Here is a 15,347-nt window from a genome sequence, read left to right as displayed (position 1 = left end):
AAAGAGGGGATGTTGAAGCTTTCTGATCAAAAGTAGCTTAGATTGTAAATTCTCAAATCATCAGTTCCCAATTATTTGTATTGATCGGTACTAAGAAAAATGTTAAGTCTCTTATGTCAGACTCCAAGACACTGAAGAGTGGTCTAACTCAGTAGATTTTCACAGTCACATACATACATTGTTGAACATTGCCTCCATCAGCATAAGAAGGCTTTACCAAAGCTTGTATGTAAGCGTAATATATTATGTTATTGCTTGTTTGTTTTTTTTACAAATTTGAAACCTCCAGCATGATAAATGTAAAATCTGCCCTCTCCAACGCCACTAATAAACTCTTGTAGATAATACATGTAACTAACTCCTTAAAGTTAGGTCAGCTAGATGCTCCTGGTACCTGGTAAAAAATATTCCACAATTTGTCAGATGCAACCTAAATTTTATATTTGAAAGAGATGGACGAAGATTTAAAAAGGAAGAATATGGAAGGTTTAGAGAGCACAATACTGCAATTACTGCATGAAGAATATGTAGGAACTATGTCACTAAATAACCAAATGTTATGGCGGCTTTTTACTTTAGATGTTTTTGTGTGCATTTAGGAGTGACGCCCTCTCCGATCCAAACTGCTCAATTGTTACTACTAGAGCTGCAAAGATTAATCGATTAGTTGTCAACTATTAAATTAATCGCCAACTATTTTGATAATCGATTGAGTCCTTTTTTAACAAATAAAAGTAAAAATTCTCTGATTTAATAGCCTTTAATAATTAATAACCAACTAACAAGTCCAGGGACCGTGCAAAATGCCCCAGCCACCAACCTCTGCATCGCTGATATAAAACCAAGAGTTGAGCAGTGAGGCTTGGAGTGGACTGATAATGACACGTCATTCTTTTCACTCTTTGAGAGCGAAAAATAGTGAAAGAGCGGGAGGGAGAGAGAGAGAGAGAGAGAGAGAGAGAGAGAGAGAGAGAGAGAGAGAGAGAGAGAGAGAGCGCAATTTGCTCTTTATTAAACTGATACTTGGTAATGGCCTCATTCTCTGCACTCAAAGACTCCATTTACACCCTGGATTATAGGGAAAAGCATAAAAGGGGACACACACACACACACACACACACACACACACACACACACACAAACACACAAACACACACACACACACACACACACACACACACACACACACACACACACATCTTAGTGTCTGATGTCCCATATAAATACCTAGAGAGACATAGGGGACAATAACAGAAAATTAGACAATCTCTTCTTTTTTCTGATCCGTCTATTCTCCTCTGTATTCACTCACTTATTTTGGATCCATTTTCTTTTTTTCCTCTTCATCTACATGTGCCTTATTCATCCTGTTTTCTGATTTGCCACTTCTCCCACCATCATTCTCTTCTTCAACTACTGCCTTTTATTCTAACTCCAAATGGCTCGAGTTTGATCAATAGAGTACCATACTCATTATCACACTCTTCCACACACAAAAACACACACACACGCAGTGTGTGTTAAGAAGTCTATTGTGCAGGCTGAATGCAGACAGTGTAATTCCCTGGATAAAGTATAAAGAGCGATGAGTGTCCATTAGCTGTCCAGATATATTTAAAGTGATATCTTGACATTGTGTATTTTAGCCTGGACTCATTGAGAAGACGAAATGCTCTGCCATGTGAGGTGGAAAACGTGGTGTCTAATTAGCACCATTTATTTTTTTTAAATTATTTTTGAATGTGAAATATTTGTCTTACTTACTTTATTTAAAAGCTATTGGGTTGTTCTAGGGGAGACAAAAAATATAAAAGGACTTCCCACACAAGTATTACAGCAACCTGAAAAACAATCTTTAGAAGAAAACTTCATTTTTAGGGCCAGAGCGCCGAAGGCCCTATTGGAACTGAAGGAATTATTATTACGGCAAATTAATTGCCTTTTTGAGGGGCTTAACATATTCAAAAACTCACCCTACAGTACGTTTAACATAGACAAACGAAACTTGGTACACATACAGTCATGTGAACAAATTAGGACACCCATGCTAAAGTTGACTAAAAAGAGGAATAAGAAAATCATCTTTAGGAAATTGATCTTAATGCCTTAATTAAAAAAATGAGGAAAAATCCAATCTTTAAGGACACCAATTTTCTTTGTGAATGAATAATGTATTGTAAATAAATAAATGTTCTTCCTTAAAATACAGGGGGCATAAGTAAGTACACCCCTATGTTAAATTCATAAATAAATATAAAAATAAAATGATAAATACATTTTTTAATTAAGGCATTAAGATCAATTTCCAAAAGATGATTTTTTTATTCCTCTTTTTAGTCAACTTTAGCATGGGTGTCCTCATTTTTTCACATGACTGTATGTAATATGTCAAGACGTACAAAAAACGTCATTGGAGCCATACCCTAAACCCAACAGGAAGTCCGCCATTTTGAATTGAAAGTTCGAAATTAGTGCGATTTTGGCCATTTCCACATGTCGTACTTTAACGAACTCCTCCTAGAGATTTCATCTGATCTACTTCAAATTTGGTCTGTGCCATCTTAAGACCTTAATGATGAAAAGTTATTAAAAGAAAAACTTTTCGTCATAGGACATGGCCGTGGCAGGGCGGCCATTTTGTGCGTTTCAACATCGAAACAGGAAGTGGGTGTAACTTGAGTGTACATTGTCCAATTGGCTCGAAACTTTTCAGGATTCATAAGACTAACTCTGAGAACATTTACAGGACAAAATTTACTCAAAGTCATAGCACCCCCTAGTCCCAACTGCTTGCAGCTTTAATTACTTTTATTTTCTTAAGTTTTTCCTACAGATTTATGTACAATATGCAAGCAGTGGAGTCTCTTAAAATAAAGTAGAGTCTTATCTACATAAAAGTAAAGTGAAAAGCAAAAAAATTATGAAGTTATGAATGTCCTCATAAAGATAAAGAACAAATAACTGAACTTGGTTCTAATATCATTATCCAGTTTCCAACAAATTAATCAAATGCTGTGAATGCTGAATCTGTTCAGTTGCAATTTACAACACAAAGTGATGCATTTTCACCAAGCAGTCCAGTCCAGTTCAGTTCAGTTAGTTACACATTGGAACGGTTATTTTCGCGTTTCCATTAGCAAAAGTTCTGCATGGTACCTGGTACTTTTTTTGGGGTACTATCCACAGTGGAAAACGAAAAGAGAAAAGTACCAAAAAAGTGAGTTGAGTTGAGCAGAGCCGTACCATACAGTGGAAACACGGAATTAGAGTTTGTGATATATATTATTATTGTTACATTAATGTTATTGTTTTTCCAACAAAAAACCCACTTTAATATGGTTTCTATGTGTATGTCTGTCTGCTCTCACCTCTTCTCCCAGGAGTTGAGTCCCAGTATGTTGATCAGTAGTCTGCAGTAGTAGAAGGCTGACTGTGGTGTCTCAGTCTCTGGTTCAGTCTGCTGCACTGCCCTCATGTTCAGCTCCTCACCTCTCTAAACATTCAACCATTAATTAACACAACAATGAGACCTTTGTGTGGATAATAGCTTGTAGTTTATCTTTTACTTCATGAAACCTAAAATGATTTATATTATTGCGAAGCCGTATATAGTATCAAACTATACAATGGCTCGTGCTGCACAAAACTCTTTTTTTATTCATATGAATATGGACACTACGCACATGAAGGACAAACTCTCTTTCAGCAGCGCTCTGCTTCAGGATGGCATTGATCACATCATTCTCCTGCTTTTCTGAAACACACGCTGGAGGAGCGGCTGGGATGTTGAGCGGCATGCCTGAGTGTACCAAACAGGAGACAAGGTTAGCTGTGTTGTTGTTGTTGTTGTAAGACATTGTGTACTTTGTTCTTTTTAGAGCTTCAGGACAACAGTTAGACTGATATGTAACAGGACCTTGGTTAGTCAGTGTCCACCTTTGATTTGATGCAGGGTCCTCTGTTTTTACAGAGCAAATTGAGGGATGTGAGTCTGGAAAATGTTCACTGAAACCCTGACTCAATAAGTTGCTGACTGACTGAAAGGAAATCGTTATTCTGGCTTTTAATGGATGCTTTGCTTATTATTGGTACTGACCTTTAAATAGACATAAAAACTCATTCATGTATGTTTAAACAGTATGTGTTTGATGTTGATGTTTTGTAAACTGCACTGTAGATTGAATAACCATTCAGAACACAAATACAATAGGTACTTGCTGTGTGCATGTGTGTGTATACCTGCTCTCTGTAGACACTCAGGACTCGAGTATCCCAGGTACTGCAGCATTTCATCCAGTGAATCGTCTCCCTCCCTCAGCGAGTCCCATGCTGGCACCGCCTCCCGACACAAACGTTTAGCCAACGGCAGAGCTAGAAGCTGTTCCAAGCCTGTCTCCCCTCGAACCCTCTCCCCATCCATCCTAAGCTCTATCCTCTCCTCCTCCTGCTCCTCCTCCTCTTCTCCTTCACCTCCTCTTTGATCTCCCATCCCCTCCTCAGTGACTTTCCTCTCCTCCCCTTCCTCATCGCCCTCTCCCTGAAACCCTTGCCTTTCACCCTCCATCCCTCTTCCCCCCTCCTCTGCCACGCTCTCCTCCTGCCCCTCCTCTTCGCTGTTTTCTCGATTCACTCCCATCTTTTTCGGCGGACCTCCTGGTGAAGTGTGTAAAGGAAGATTCGCACTGTGAGGTGTTTGTGTGTGTGACATGAATGTGTGTGTTGGGCTGTTTGGGGAACATGGTGGAGGCCCGTAGAGAACAGCAGAGTCCCAAGAGTGTTTTCCGGCTACATCTCGGATGATGACACGAACGCAAGCAGGAGCAGAGGACAAACCAGCTGTCATTCCGCCTCCTGGTACACCAGACTCTGATCGGATCTGGGAAATAGAGGACAAGGAGCAATGGTTAAAGACTAAATGTACCAAAATATTAAAAGATATTCTGATCTGAGTTGCGGCATCGTTCACACAATCCAAATCTGAACTGCCTTAAAGCAAAACTTAATCAATCAAATCAAATCAAATGTGAAATATTTAGTTGAATGTTTGGTGTAACATTTGGATTAACATTTTGTATTCCTCTTTTCTTTATTATTATTACTGTTTTTTCATAAGCTAAACGCTGGAATAATGTTACGTATCACAGATTGTTTACAGAAATAGTAATAAATAATAAAATGAAGAGTAATAAAAGTCCTATTTTCAGTGCATCTTTAATTCATTTTTTGTTACTTTATTTAACATGATCATAGATGGTGCAATATGTAGCTAAAAAGTTGTTGTTGTTTTTGCATCGAATCAAATCGTAATCGCAATATCTGGCAGGAAAATCGCAATTAGAGTTTTTCCCCAAATCGTTGAGCCCTAGTGGTAAGCAAGTAAATTTTTTACATAGCACCTCTAAAACCAGAGTTACAGGTGCACATACAATATAATACCATGAAATACAATAAGACTGCTGAAACACAGAAAAATAAACAACATTTAAAAAGAACAATGTAAAAACATTAGTTTGATAAGTTATCAAAATGCCAGCCTACAAAGGTGACTTTTTAAAGGCTTTTAAAAATGTGGCACATACTTAGTTAATCTGTTACTTTGAAGGAGCTGGTTCCACAGTATTGGACCTGAAATACTAAACAATATAATTCTGACGGACATATATACTGTATAACGGAGCCAAACCATGGAGGGCTTTAAAAGTACTGAATCCTAAAAGGAACTGGAAGCCAAAGTAATTCAGCCCAGACTTGTGAGATATGTTCTCTGTGTCTAGTGTTTGTCAGAAGCTTTGCTGTTACATTCTGTACCAGTTGTAGACAGGCAGTTTCCGCGTCATTGAGGCAAGTACATTATGAAGCTAAAAGTACAGCTATGCCAGGCTAATGTTGGCATGTTTAGATGCTCACCACTGACATTTCCATCTCTAGAGTGGCTAAAAATGAATAATAGTAGTAGTAGTAGTAGTAGTAGTAGTCTTAACTGCCACATTGTTAAGAGAACGACAAACTAGTTCCTTTTAGGTATGATGTAAAACAGTTATAAACCAACTTAAAGTTGGACTTGGTTTTACTTTAAAAACATACAAAGCGTCACATTTTCTCATGGCAACTTTCTTTCAATTGAGGTTACCTGATACACAGAGAGTAGTGTGGAGCCATTCAGAACCAGAAACTGTAGGTTAGGTGAATGGAAAAGCTCTGGCCCAAGATCTGCACTCTCACAGAACGGGTTGTCTTGGTTTTCACACACCTAGAAAAACATAGGCCATAGTGTTGGTCTAACCAAATGCAAAGCTCTAAATAGAAGTACTGAAAACTGACGATTTGTATTCCCCTTTGGACAAACAAGTAATCATCACCATACACGGTACATCACTGCCATTATTACCAGCAAACACACAGTAAAAGTACCTGACTAGACAGAGTAGCAGGCCCTCCAGACATTGGATAATGTCCTAGATGGTTGACCAAGTGTGTAATAACTGTTCTCGCTGCGATGGAAACCAGGCCCTGCTGTATACGACTACGAACTGCAGACAGAGAGGGAAAACACAGACAAGAGGACATCTTACTAACAAGGTTAAAGTTAGGAACAATACATTTAGGGTACCAGATATAAAAAAATTACAGTCGATTTCTAGATTTTATTGTTTAGTGGGCTAAAAGGTTTAACGGTTACTCTGACTTGATAAAGCGTTTAATGAAACGTTTAATTTACGGGATTGTTCCGGTACCGGTATAAACACACATTCAGTTTGTGCATAGTTTACCCCACGCTGAGCAGAAGCCAATGCCATCACACACTGTGCTGCCAGCAGACCTTGGCTAATCAACATCATTACACACACACTGTGACACACACACTTTCCAACAGCTCCTTATTGATAGGGCTGTGTGTAGAGTACAGATATGTATTGACCAGACATTCTCAACGACTTTCTAAAGCTCAGGAGAGCTCAGGAGGAGGAAGGAAAAAAAGAAAAGACAAATGAACGTAGAAGACGGGTGAAAATATATAATGAAGTGAAAAGAATAGTAGCAGAGTATAATGTTAAATGAATAATAGAAGAAATAAGAGAAGCAGTGAAGACAAGAAGATACAAAGAGAGGAGAGAAGAGAAGCATGGTCTATCATGGCGCGCCAGTCATTAGACAAGACACTGTGTCCTGGTGGACCACAGCAGGGGACAATACACACTCTCACACGAATGCAGACAGGTGCACACGTACGTGTGTGTGTGTGTGTGTGTGTGTGTGTGTGTGTGTGTGTGTGTGCGCATGCGTGCGTATATTACGGACTAGATATGCACTGGGTGCGGTCTTGCAATATATTTCTGACCATCTTAATAGCAAAATACATATTCACATGCTTAGACTCATTTCTACATCTTGGAAATCAGTAAATGATGGTTACAACGATGGGCCTAAAAGTTATGTAGGGTGTCCCTGGTGTTAGATAAATTACCTTCAGTGACAGGCTGCAGTTTGCTGGAGCGTTCAGAGTCCGGGCTGTGCAGTGGTTCTGGTTCTCGGAGGCTCTCTAAGGGCAGGAACGGGTCATAGTCTGCACTCAACAGGTCCGACAGCTGCAGCGGGTAATACTTGGGACTGTTGAAAGACTGGGCTCCATACACGCAACCATGTAATACCTGGACAATTAAAAAAGAAAAGGGATTTCAGATTGAATTCCATTCTGCCTCAATTATAGCCCATGTTCAGCTTCACTGCACTGATGCTTACACTTCAAATGATAAAAACGTATTTTCAATGTGGGTCATGTTTTGGGGGAATATAAAACTTAAGTGACTGTGTGTGTGTGTGTGTGTGTGTGTGTGTGTGTGTGGGGGTTAAGGGCATACCTTATAAATACAGCTGAGCAGAGTCTTGGTAGGCTGGTCCCTCTCTGGAGGGCTTCGTGTTTGAACAGGTTGAAGAAGAGTCTTTGGAGGCAGAGCCATCACCCAGTCCAACAGACACAACAGGAGGGACACTACGAGCTGCAACACACAGGCATACACGGGTATAAGGTTAATTTCGAAGCAAAATTAGTAATATAGTGAGAACACGTGAAAAAGAATTTGTGTACGTATGTTACCCTTTTATCCAGTTCGTGAGGAGAAGACTCGGTAGTAGGCAGCAAGTGTGTGATGGTGGCAATTAAAATCTAAGGAAAAGGATGAAAAGGACATGCTGATTGGCGACTTGATGAATAATAATTTCATAAATGAAATCAGGCAGTATTTGGAAATATTCCAATAATTGTTCAGAAGTGTACAGCAATTTATGTCTCACCTCAACAATCTTCTTTGGAGTGTCAGGGGGGAATGTCTGAAGATGATCTACGTGACTGATCAGGAGGTGAAGGATGTCTGACGCCACCAGCGCTACATTCTTATTGGAGTACTGGTACACAATAAAGTATTTGTGTTAATTCACAGATTTTGTGACTACATTAATGTATTAGCCAACACACATAAAATATATATATTTTGAAAACATAAAACATTACAGTTATTCAAACAATTACTTTAAGGTTGGATGGATCCATCTTTTTTTCAGATTGCTTACATGCATTGGTCAAAACTGTAAAAGTCATATTGTCAAAACTCTTCACAGTCAGCGAAACAGAAGTCTATGTGGACCAAACTGGGAATCCTTTTTCATTGCTTTCACGCAAAATGCATTTAATGAACACATTTTCCAAAATCCGTTAACTCTTTTCTCATTCATAATCCACCACCTGCAAAACACTGTATATCTGCTGCATTTCTGATTCATTCTTGTTTCATATACTTTAGTACAGTCAGTAAAGTGAAAATGTGATATTCTCGAATTAAATACTAATTTATGTGAAAAATCATTCAAACTTCGAAAGATAAAAGTTCATCATTTATGTGAGTCAGTTATGTTAGTGTGTTACGAGTGACAATGTTTGCTTATGAGTCAAAGTTGTTGCCAGTGTTTGGGTCCAACAGGCTTATTTTGAGACATGTATACATTGTTTTGGTGGTTTGAGTGAGTTTTGGAGGTGAGATTAACTGTTTGGCTGAGGTGCATTTTGGTAATGCAGACTGTATGAAGAGTTTTTTAAAAATGGCTTCAGTATTAATCAATGCTTGTTAGCAATTTAAAAAAAACTGTTAATGAGGAAATGCTATATGCTAGGAAATAGATTATACCTATTCATTCTTGCACATGATCTATAATCAACTAGTAAATCTGTGATGTTCCAATGACTGATGTGATGATGTAAGTATTTATAGGTCTGTAAAAATGATCTGAGAATATTGGACACATCTGAACTCATTTTACCCACATCCTGAGATTCAGAGAGTCATTTACATGTCTCATATAAAGTTATTACAATAATGCACAGTACATCTGATTCTAATGTGTGTCTACAAATATGCTTCATAATTATTTTATATAATATCAATTGTAGTATTCTGAATAGGTTTACTTGTAACTGTGCCTTTATATTAAATACTCATTAAATATGTATATCTTTTGTTTTTAAATCAAATAACTTACAGGTCACGACAGTCAGGCTCTAATGAGGATCACCACTACTAAACAAAAAAATGCTACTAGATATGAGGAGGAGCCGGGTAGTGGGATGAGGAGAACAACAACAGGGAGAAGTGGCTCTGCATGGAAATGTGACAATCCCTAAAGCTTTGTGTATGTGTGTGTGATTGTGTGTATATATCACAGGGCCCATGTCTGAGGCTACTGGCTGCTGGTATGAAGGCAAGAGATGCAAGTGTACAAGATATGTGTGTATATATGCGTGATACTATGTGTGTGTGTGTGTGTGTGTGTGTGTGTGTGTGTGTGTCACAACAGCTTGCAGCATTCCCCCTGGATTAGTCTCCTATCTGAAGGAGGACCAAACATATTGACTGTCCAGGGTTTGCTCCCAGGAGTAAGTGAATGCAAGTGTGTGTGTGTGTGTGTGTGTGTGTGTGTGTGTGTGTGTTGCTGTAATGTCTTAGCAGGCCATTGGCTGCCGATACACAAGCTAGGGATTCCAAGGTGGAAAAGGTATGTATGTGTATGTGTGTGTGTGTGTGTGTGTGTGTGTGTGTGTGTGTGTGTGTGTGTGTCTGACCATCTATAGCCACTTGGCTATAGATGAGACAGTAAATATTGGATAGTATTATTCTGATCCACAGGCCTCCCAGTCTAGTGGCCTAAACCCGACAATACCAACTGAGGCAATTTCCCCGACACCAACAATCATATCCAACAATGTTTTCCATCACACTTTGGCTCCTTGTAGCCCGCCATGTTAGGGTAACCACGCAGCTCAAAACAATTCAGTTGTCATTGTGCCATACAAATATGCAAAAAGAGGATTGTGAATTACATTTTAAAAAGAATTGCTGTGAAAATGCCTTAAAATAGCCCTGCTGGATTTACTTAATGTTGTGTGTTCTTTTAACTAAAGTAGGTCGAATCAAACATCCAGAGCAAAGAGGAACAGATGTTTAGACGCTACAGTGTTGTGTAGATCAGTGTTACGGGCGGTCAATCAACAGCCTGATTGATGCAGATTCATTGCTTTGGTTTGATCACACTGGATCACAGTCAGAGAGAGAGATTGTACAATGGTCAGCAGGGACAAAGTTTGAGAACAGGCAAAGGCTAAAGGCTGTATGAGATAATCTCATTCAGCTGGGTTGACATGATGTTAATAGATTTATTGTTCAATGACCAATTCATAATAATAATAATAATAATAATACCAATACTTTGAAAGTAGCACAGAGTTGTCACTGACCTTCAGAGTGACACAGAGGACGTTGAGAGCATCTTTAATCTGTGAATGTTGAGTGCCATGAGCCAACTCCTCGCACAGCCAGATACCCAGACTACACAGAGCCACACACCTAACACAAATATAGTATGATCCACAACAATTCTTTATATTGGACAAGCACATGCTTTATACATGTATTTATAAACAAAAAAACTAACAGAAAATAAAGCCATTTTTGAAAGCAGTGAACACAAATTGGTGCAGTCAGATGACCTGCTGTTACACAAACATTACCTACAGGTAATTAACTAGTTGCTTACACAGATTAACAATTCATTTGTCTCACATTGTCAGACCTATGCCCAGTGGTGGAAAGGAACTAAGTACATTCACTGTATTTGAGTACAAATATGAGGTACTTGTACTTCACTTCACTAAAGTATAACTCCTCTGGGAGGCCCGAGTTGGACTTGGTTAACTTGTTAAGTCCTTTGGAAGGCCCAGTTTGGAACTGGTTAAGTCCTCTGGGAAGCCAGATTTGGAACCTGAGTTGCAACAGAAAACATAAGTCCTCTGGGAGGCCTGAGTTGGACTCGGGCAACTTGTTCTTATACTTTTTTTTTTTTCATTTTTAACTGCTCTTTAATGTTTTATGTAAAGCACTTTGAATTGCCCTGTTGCTGAAATGTGCTATACAAATAAAGCTGCCTTGCCTCGCCCTCACTTGAGTCTTTTGTTTTCATGCCACTTTGTACTTCTACTCCACTACATTTCAGAGGGAAATATTGTACTTTTTACTCCACTACATTAATCTGACAGCTGTAGTTTATATGTTTTATTATAAATCAAACTACCCAACAATATATAGGCCTACAAGTACAGTTTGAATTATTAGCCGATTAAACACTTAGTTGATCGACAAAACTGTTTGGATCGTTTCCAGTTTTCTAAAATGTGAGGATTTTTCTGCACTGAGTACTTTTACTTTTAATACTTTAAGTACATTTTCCTGATGATACATACTTTTACTTAAGTAACATTTTCAATGCAGGACTTTTACTTGTAACAGTGTATTTTTACACTGTGGTATTTGTACTTTTATTTAAGTGAAGGATCTGAATACTTCTTCCACCACTGCCTGCATGTCCACAGTGCTGTGTCAGCGCTGGAGTATGGTTAGGCTATGTCGCTGGGGTAGTGGAAAATTCCCTCTCGGATGCAGTGACGGTGCCCTTGCAAAATAGACAGCGGAGATAATGGAGGTTTGTGCAGACATTACTCTCTTTAGTTGCTAATGAAAGGATTCAGTGAGTGTCGCACTGAAGATGATGTAGGTTCGCGGCACTACTATGGCAATCAGTCGAGAATCCCGCCTACACTGAGGGGGGTACTATCTGCAGTAGAAAACAAAAAGAGAAAAGTACCGCTGCCAAAAAAGTGAGTCGAGTAGAGCTGTACCACACAGTGGAAACACGGGATTGGGTGGACTAAATATTAGAAACACCTTTTAAGATAATGCTATACAATACAACACCACCACGACAAACTATGATCTCAAAAATGTGTTAAGTTACCGAGCAGGAGCAGAGGGTTCATCCCTGGCAGAGGTCAGGATGGTTTTGATAATGTGCTCCTAAAAAACAAAGCATACAGACAAACACAGTTAATTAAAACAGTTATGTAAATATCTACATACCGTGCAACATCTTGTTCAGGTCTCACACACAAAGTTAACCTTTCGCACACTCTCATTGTTTTTCAAATAATAAGTGATTCATGGGATTACACGATAAGGTGTTAATATATATTTCTCACGCACACACGCACGCACACGCACACACACACACGCACACCCCCCCCCCCTGCGGTCAGTGTTGATGTCTGCTTAGTGATTCAAAACAAGTTTGTGCCTTGTAAGAAACAAGTGAGATGCTGCCACGCATGGCATTAACTGCTTACACAGCAACAACAACAATAACAACATTACTCCCATAGCTCTGGACTGTTACAAGAATGACTAATGAGACATTAACCTATTAGTCTGGTTTTCACACCCCCTGTGGACAGCAGACAGGTGTGTTACAAGGCTTGGACTGACCTGGATTACACACAAAAGCAGACAGACTTTGACCCAATGCTTTGGCTAATGTCAGTTTTAAAGTATACTGACCTGTTTTGATTCAGCAAGAGTAGTGCATCTGTGACTATATCTCACTTTTATGGTACAATCTGACTCTTCTCAACATTGAGAACACTAATAGGAACATTAAAGTCATGATCATGTGATCGCATGTCTACTTGGCAACTTAGAAATATTCTTTAATACTGTGTCTAAAAACATTTTATTTTGTATTATTCCTCTCTTCTCCTAATTCTACTGTGGTTTACTATTATATTATCACAAAGGATAATGATATTGCCTAAGCACAGAGGCATGACGACTTGTCTCAGCCCTTCAAACCCAAACTACTATTGCATCCATCTACCTTGACGTCAGGAAACTTGGTAAGCACCACGTCGGCTGTAGTAGGATGGAGGGCTGTAAGCTCCTCATACAAGTTGGGAAAACACACCAAAGATCCCAGCAGGATCTGGGCCTCCACTCTTGGAGCCTGGAAAGGAGGAGGGGTAGGGATAGAGACACAAAAAAAGTAGAGAGAGATAAAAAGAATGTGCCCACTTGTACTGTACAGGTGTCACAATAGTTGCAAACAACACTGCACATGTGTGTTTCTTACATTGAGTGATGAGCAGGCGGTGACTCTAGAAGCTGCAATGATGAAGTCCAGGATCAACATGGTGGCTCCAGGTAGACCAATACTGAAGAACCTTGGACTGCAGTGTTTTATGATGGTGTTCACAATGTCCTGTAGAAAACATGTTTATTTTTTAAAAACACTCTCCTATTGTTATAGCAGTAACGGCTGAAACACATTTGCAAAAAGACCATATTCCATCCTTTAATCTGAAGGGGTATTAACCTTTCAACTAATACACATAGCGCTACATTAATATTTTAATTACTTCACCTTCATAACACACACACACACACACACACACACACACACACACACACACACACACACAGACAGACAGACAAACAACACACACAACACACACTACCTGGTCTTGATGCATCAGTCCTTGGTGCATGATGTTGTAGAAGTGTGTGAGAAAGTCTGAGTTTGGGGAAACATCTTGCCTCCTCTTCATGATCCTGCAGATCAGCTTGTAGGCATGAAGTTTCCCCTGCTTGTAACGCTCTGTCAGCATGGTGGCCTAGAGGAAAACATGCATATACTGTATATATACACAAATGAAAATAAACATACATATGCAAGCAAATTAAGGTGTTTGCTAGCCTGTTTGTGGAGGCCTCCCTGTCTCTGTACGAGAGGATCTTTTATCTTGCAAACAATTTTAGTTTAGTTTATTAAAAGGAAAATAACCGAAACATGGCAATTCCTGAATAAGACTAATATGATAGTATTAGCTACAAATGAAAAAAAGATGACGGGATATCAATGTAATGAATATCAAAAGGCCCTATATTGATCCCTCAGTCACACCTACCTTAAAGAGCCAGGGGGTGAGGATTCTCAGGGGTGGGATCAGAACAGGGGGTGGGGGAGATGACTGGTTGTCCAGAGAAATGCCCAAGTTATCTCTTATCTGAAAACAACAGTGTAATTTTTACACAAAACCCCCACAATCTTTATAGAAAGTGTTGTCTCATATTTCGTAATGTAATAGCTGTGTGTTAGTGCACACCTTGGCCAGGTTTTGCCACAGTTCACACAGATAGTCGAAGACCTGAGCATGGATCTCTGGGTCTTTGATGCTATTGACATCCCCCAGGATACCCAGCATCCTCCGCCACATTACCGTGGCAACATCTGAATGCCATCCAGTTAGAGAACCACCCGCCATGACACTGCAGTCCTCGCTGGGGAACTCGCTGGTTTCTAGAATCAGTCAATAATTCATCAGAAACTCTTGCCCCTCATTCACAGCTGAGAAAAAAAAATAACATGTTTGGGAGTGTGCATGAGTATTACCCAGGTCATCTGGAGTCTGCAGGACAGAGTTGTGGAGCTTCTGGTCCAGCTGTAGGTGTGTGTGTGAGTGGGAGTGTGCATGATCAGCGTGCTCTGCTGTCAGTGTGGCAGGGGAGGGCGTCTGGGAGCGAGATCCCCCAAGGGAATGCATGGGAGATGCACTCTCAGAACCTGGACAAAGACATATGCAGTACACAAGACATTTGAAAAACTCAACTGCTATGTTTTTTCATTGAGTGGTCCAGGAGACAGAATTCTTGTTGAGGAGTTATCAGCCAAAATGTAAAGCCGCTCGTTGAAGTAACATTATGTAGTTTTGTCACATGCCAGGAAGAGATCTCAAAACCTATCCAACAAATCTGATATCTCTAAGATGGTATGTGAGATGTGGAGATGTTGTTGTTTAGTGGATGAGGAGGCTGATGAAGAAGAAAAGTGATAAATAATAATGTGTATTGGCCGTTTACAGAACAGCACACATTTTAAAAGGCCATTAAGAAATGTGTTTAGACATATACAAATGTGAT

The 15,347-nt window shown here is 39.5% G+C and overlaps 1 protein-coding gene across 8 annotated transcripts in view; it reads right to left on the bottom strand.

Moving 5' to 3' along the window:
* ralgapa1 (Ral GTPase activating protein catalytic subunit alpha 1) overlaps positions 1–15,347 on the bottom strand; it is a 73,101-nt gene that overhangs the window by 32,391 nt on the left and 25,363 nt on the right. For all 8 annotated transcript variants that reach the window (XR_013503691.1, XR_013503692.1, XM_078278381.1 and 5 more), the window contains 17 exons: positions 14,821–14,991; positions 14,534–14,727; positions 14,336–14,434; positions 13,886–14,041; positions 13,501–13,629; positions 13,249–13,374; positions 12,337–12,395; positions 10,784–10,892; positions 8,293–8,403; positions 8,096–8,164; positions 7,860–7,997; positions 7,466–7,649; positions 6,412–6,530; positions 6,131–6,250; positions 4,240–4,876; positions 3,684–3,799; positions 3,369–3,493 (listed from right to left, as the gene is read on the bottom strand). Coding sequence is in view for 6 of the 8 variants with exons in the window: in XM_078278381.1 (XP_078134507.1) it covers positions 3,369–3,493; positions 3,684–3,799; positions 4,240–4,876; positions 6,131–6,250; positions 6,412–6,530; positions 7,466–7,649; positions 7,860–7,997; positions 8,096–8,164; positions 8,293–8,403; positions 10,784–10,892; positions 12,337–12,395; positions 13,249–13,374; positions 13,501–13,629; positions 13,886–14,041; positions 14,336–14,434; positions 14,534–14,727; positions 14,821–14,991 (2,662 nt within the window). In the remaining 2 variants the exon portion in view is untranslated. The remainder of the gene's footprint in view (positions 1–3,368; positions 3,494–3,683; positions 3,800–4,239; positions 4,877–6,130; positions 6,251–6,411; positions 6,531–7,465; positions 7,650–7,859; positions 7,998–8,095; positions 8,165–8,292; positions 8,404–10,783; positions 10,893–12,336; positions 12,396–13,248; positions 13,375–13,500; positions 13,630–13,885; positions 14,042–14,335; positions 14,435–14,533; positions 14,728–14,820; positions 14,992–15,347) is intronic.

Source organism: Sander vitreus, chromosome 20 (genome assembly GCF_031162955.1).
Source record: "Sander vitreus isolate 19-12246 chromosome 20, sanVit1, whole genome shotgun sequence".
NCBI lineage: Eukaryota > Metazoa > Chordata > Actinopteri > Perciformes > Percidae > Sander > Sander vitreus.
The sequence above is the reverse complement of the archived record's forward strand: the minus strand, read 5'-3'. Positions and strand labels throughout refer to the sequence as shown.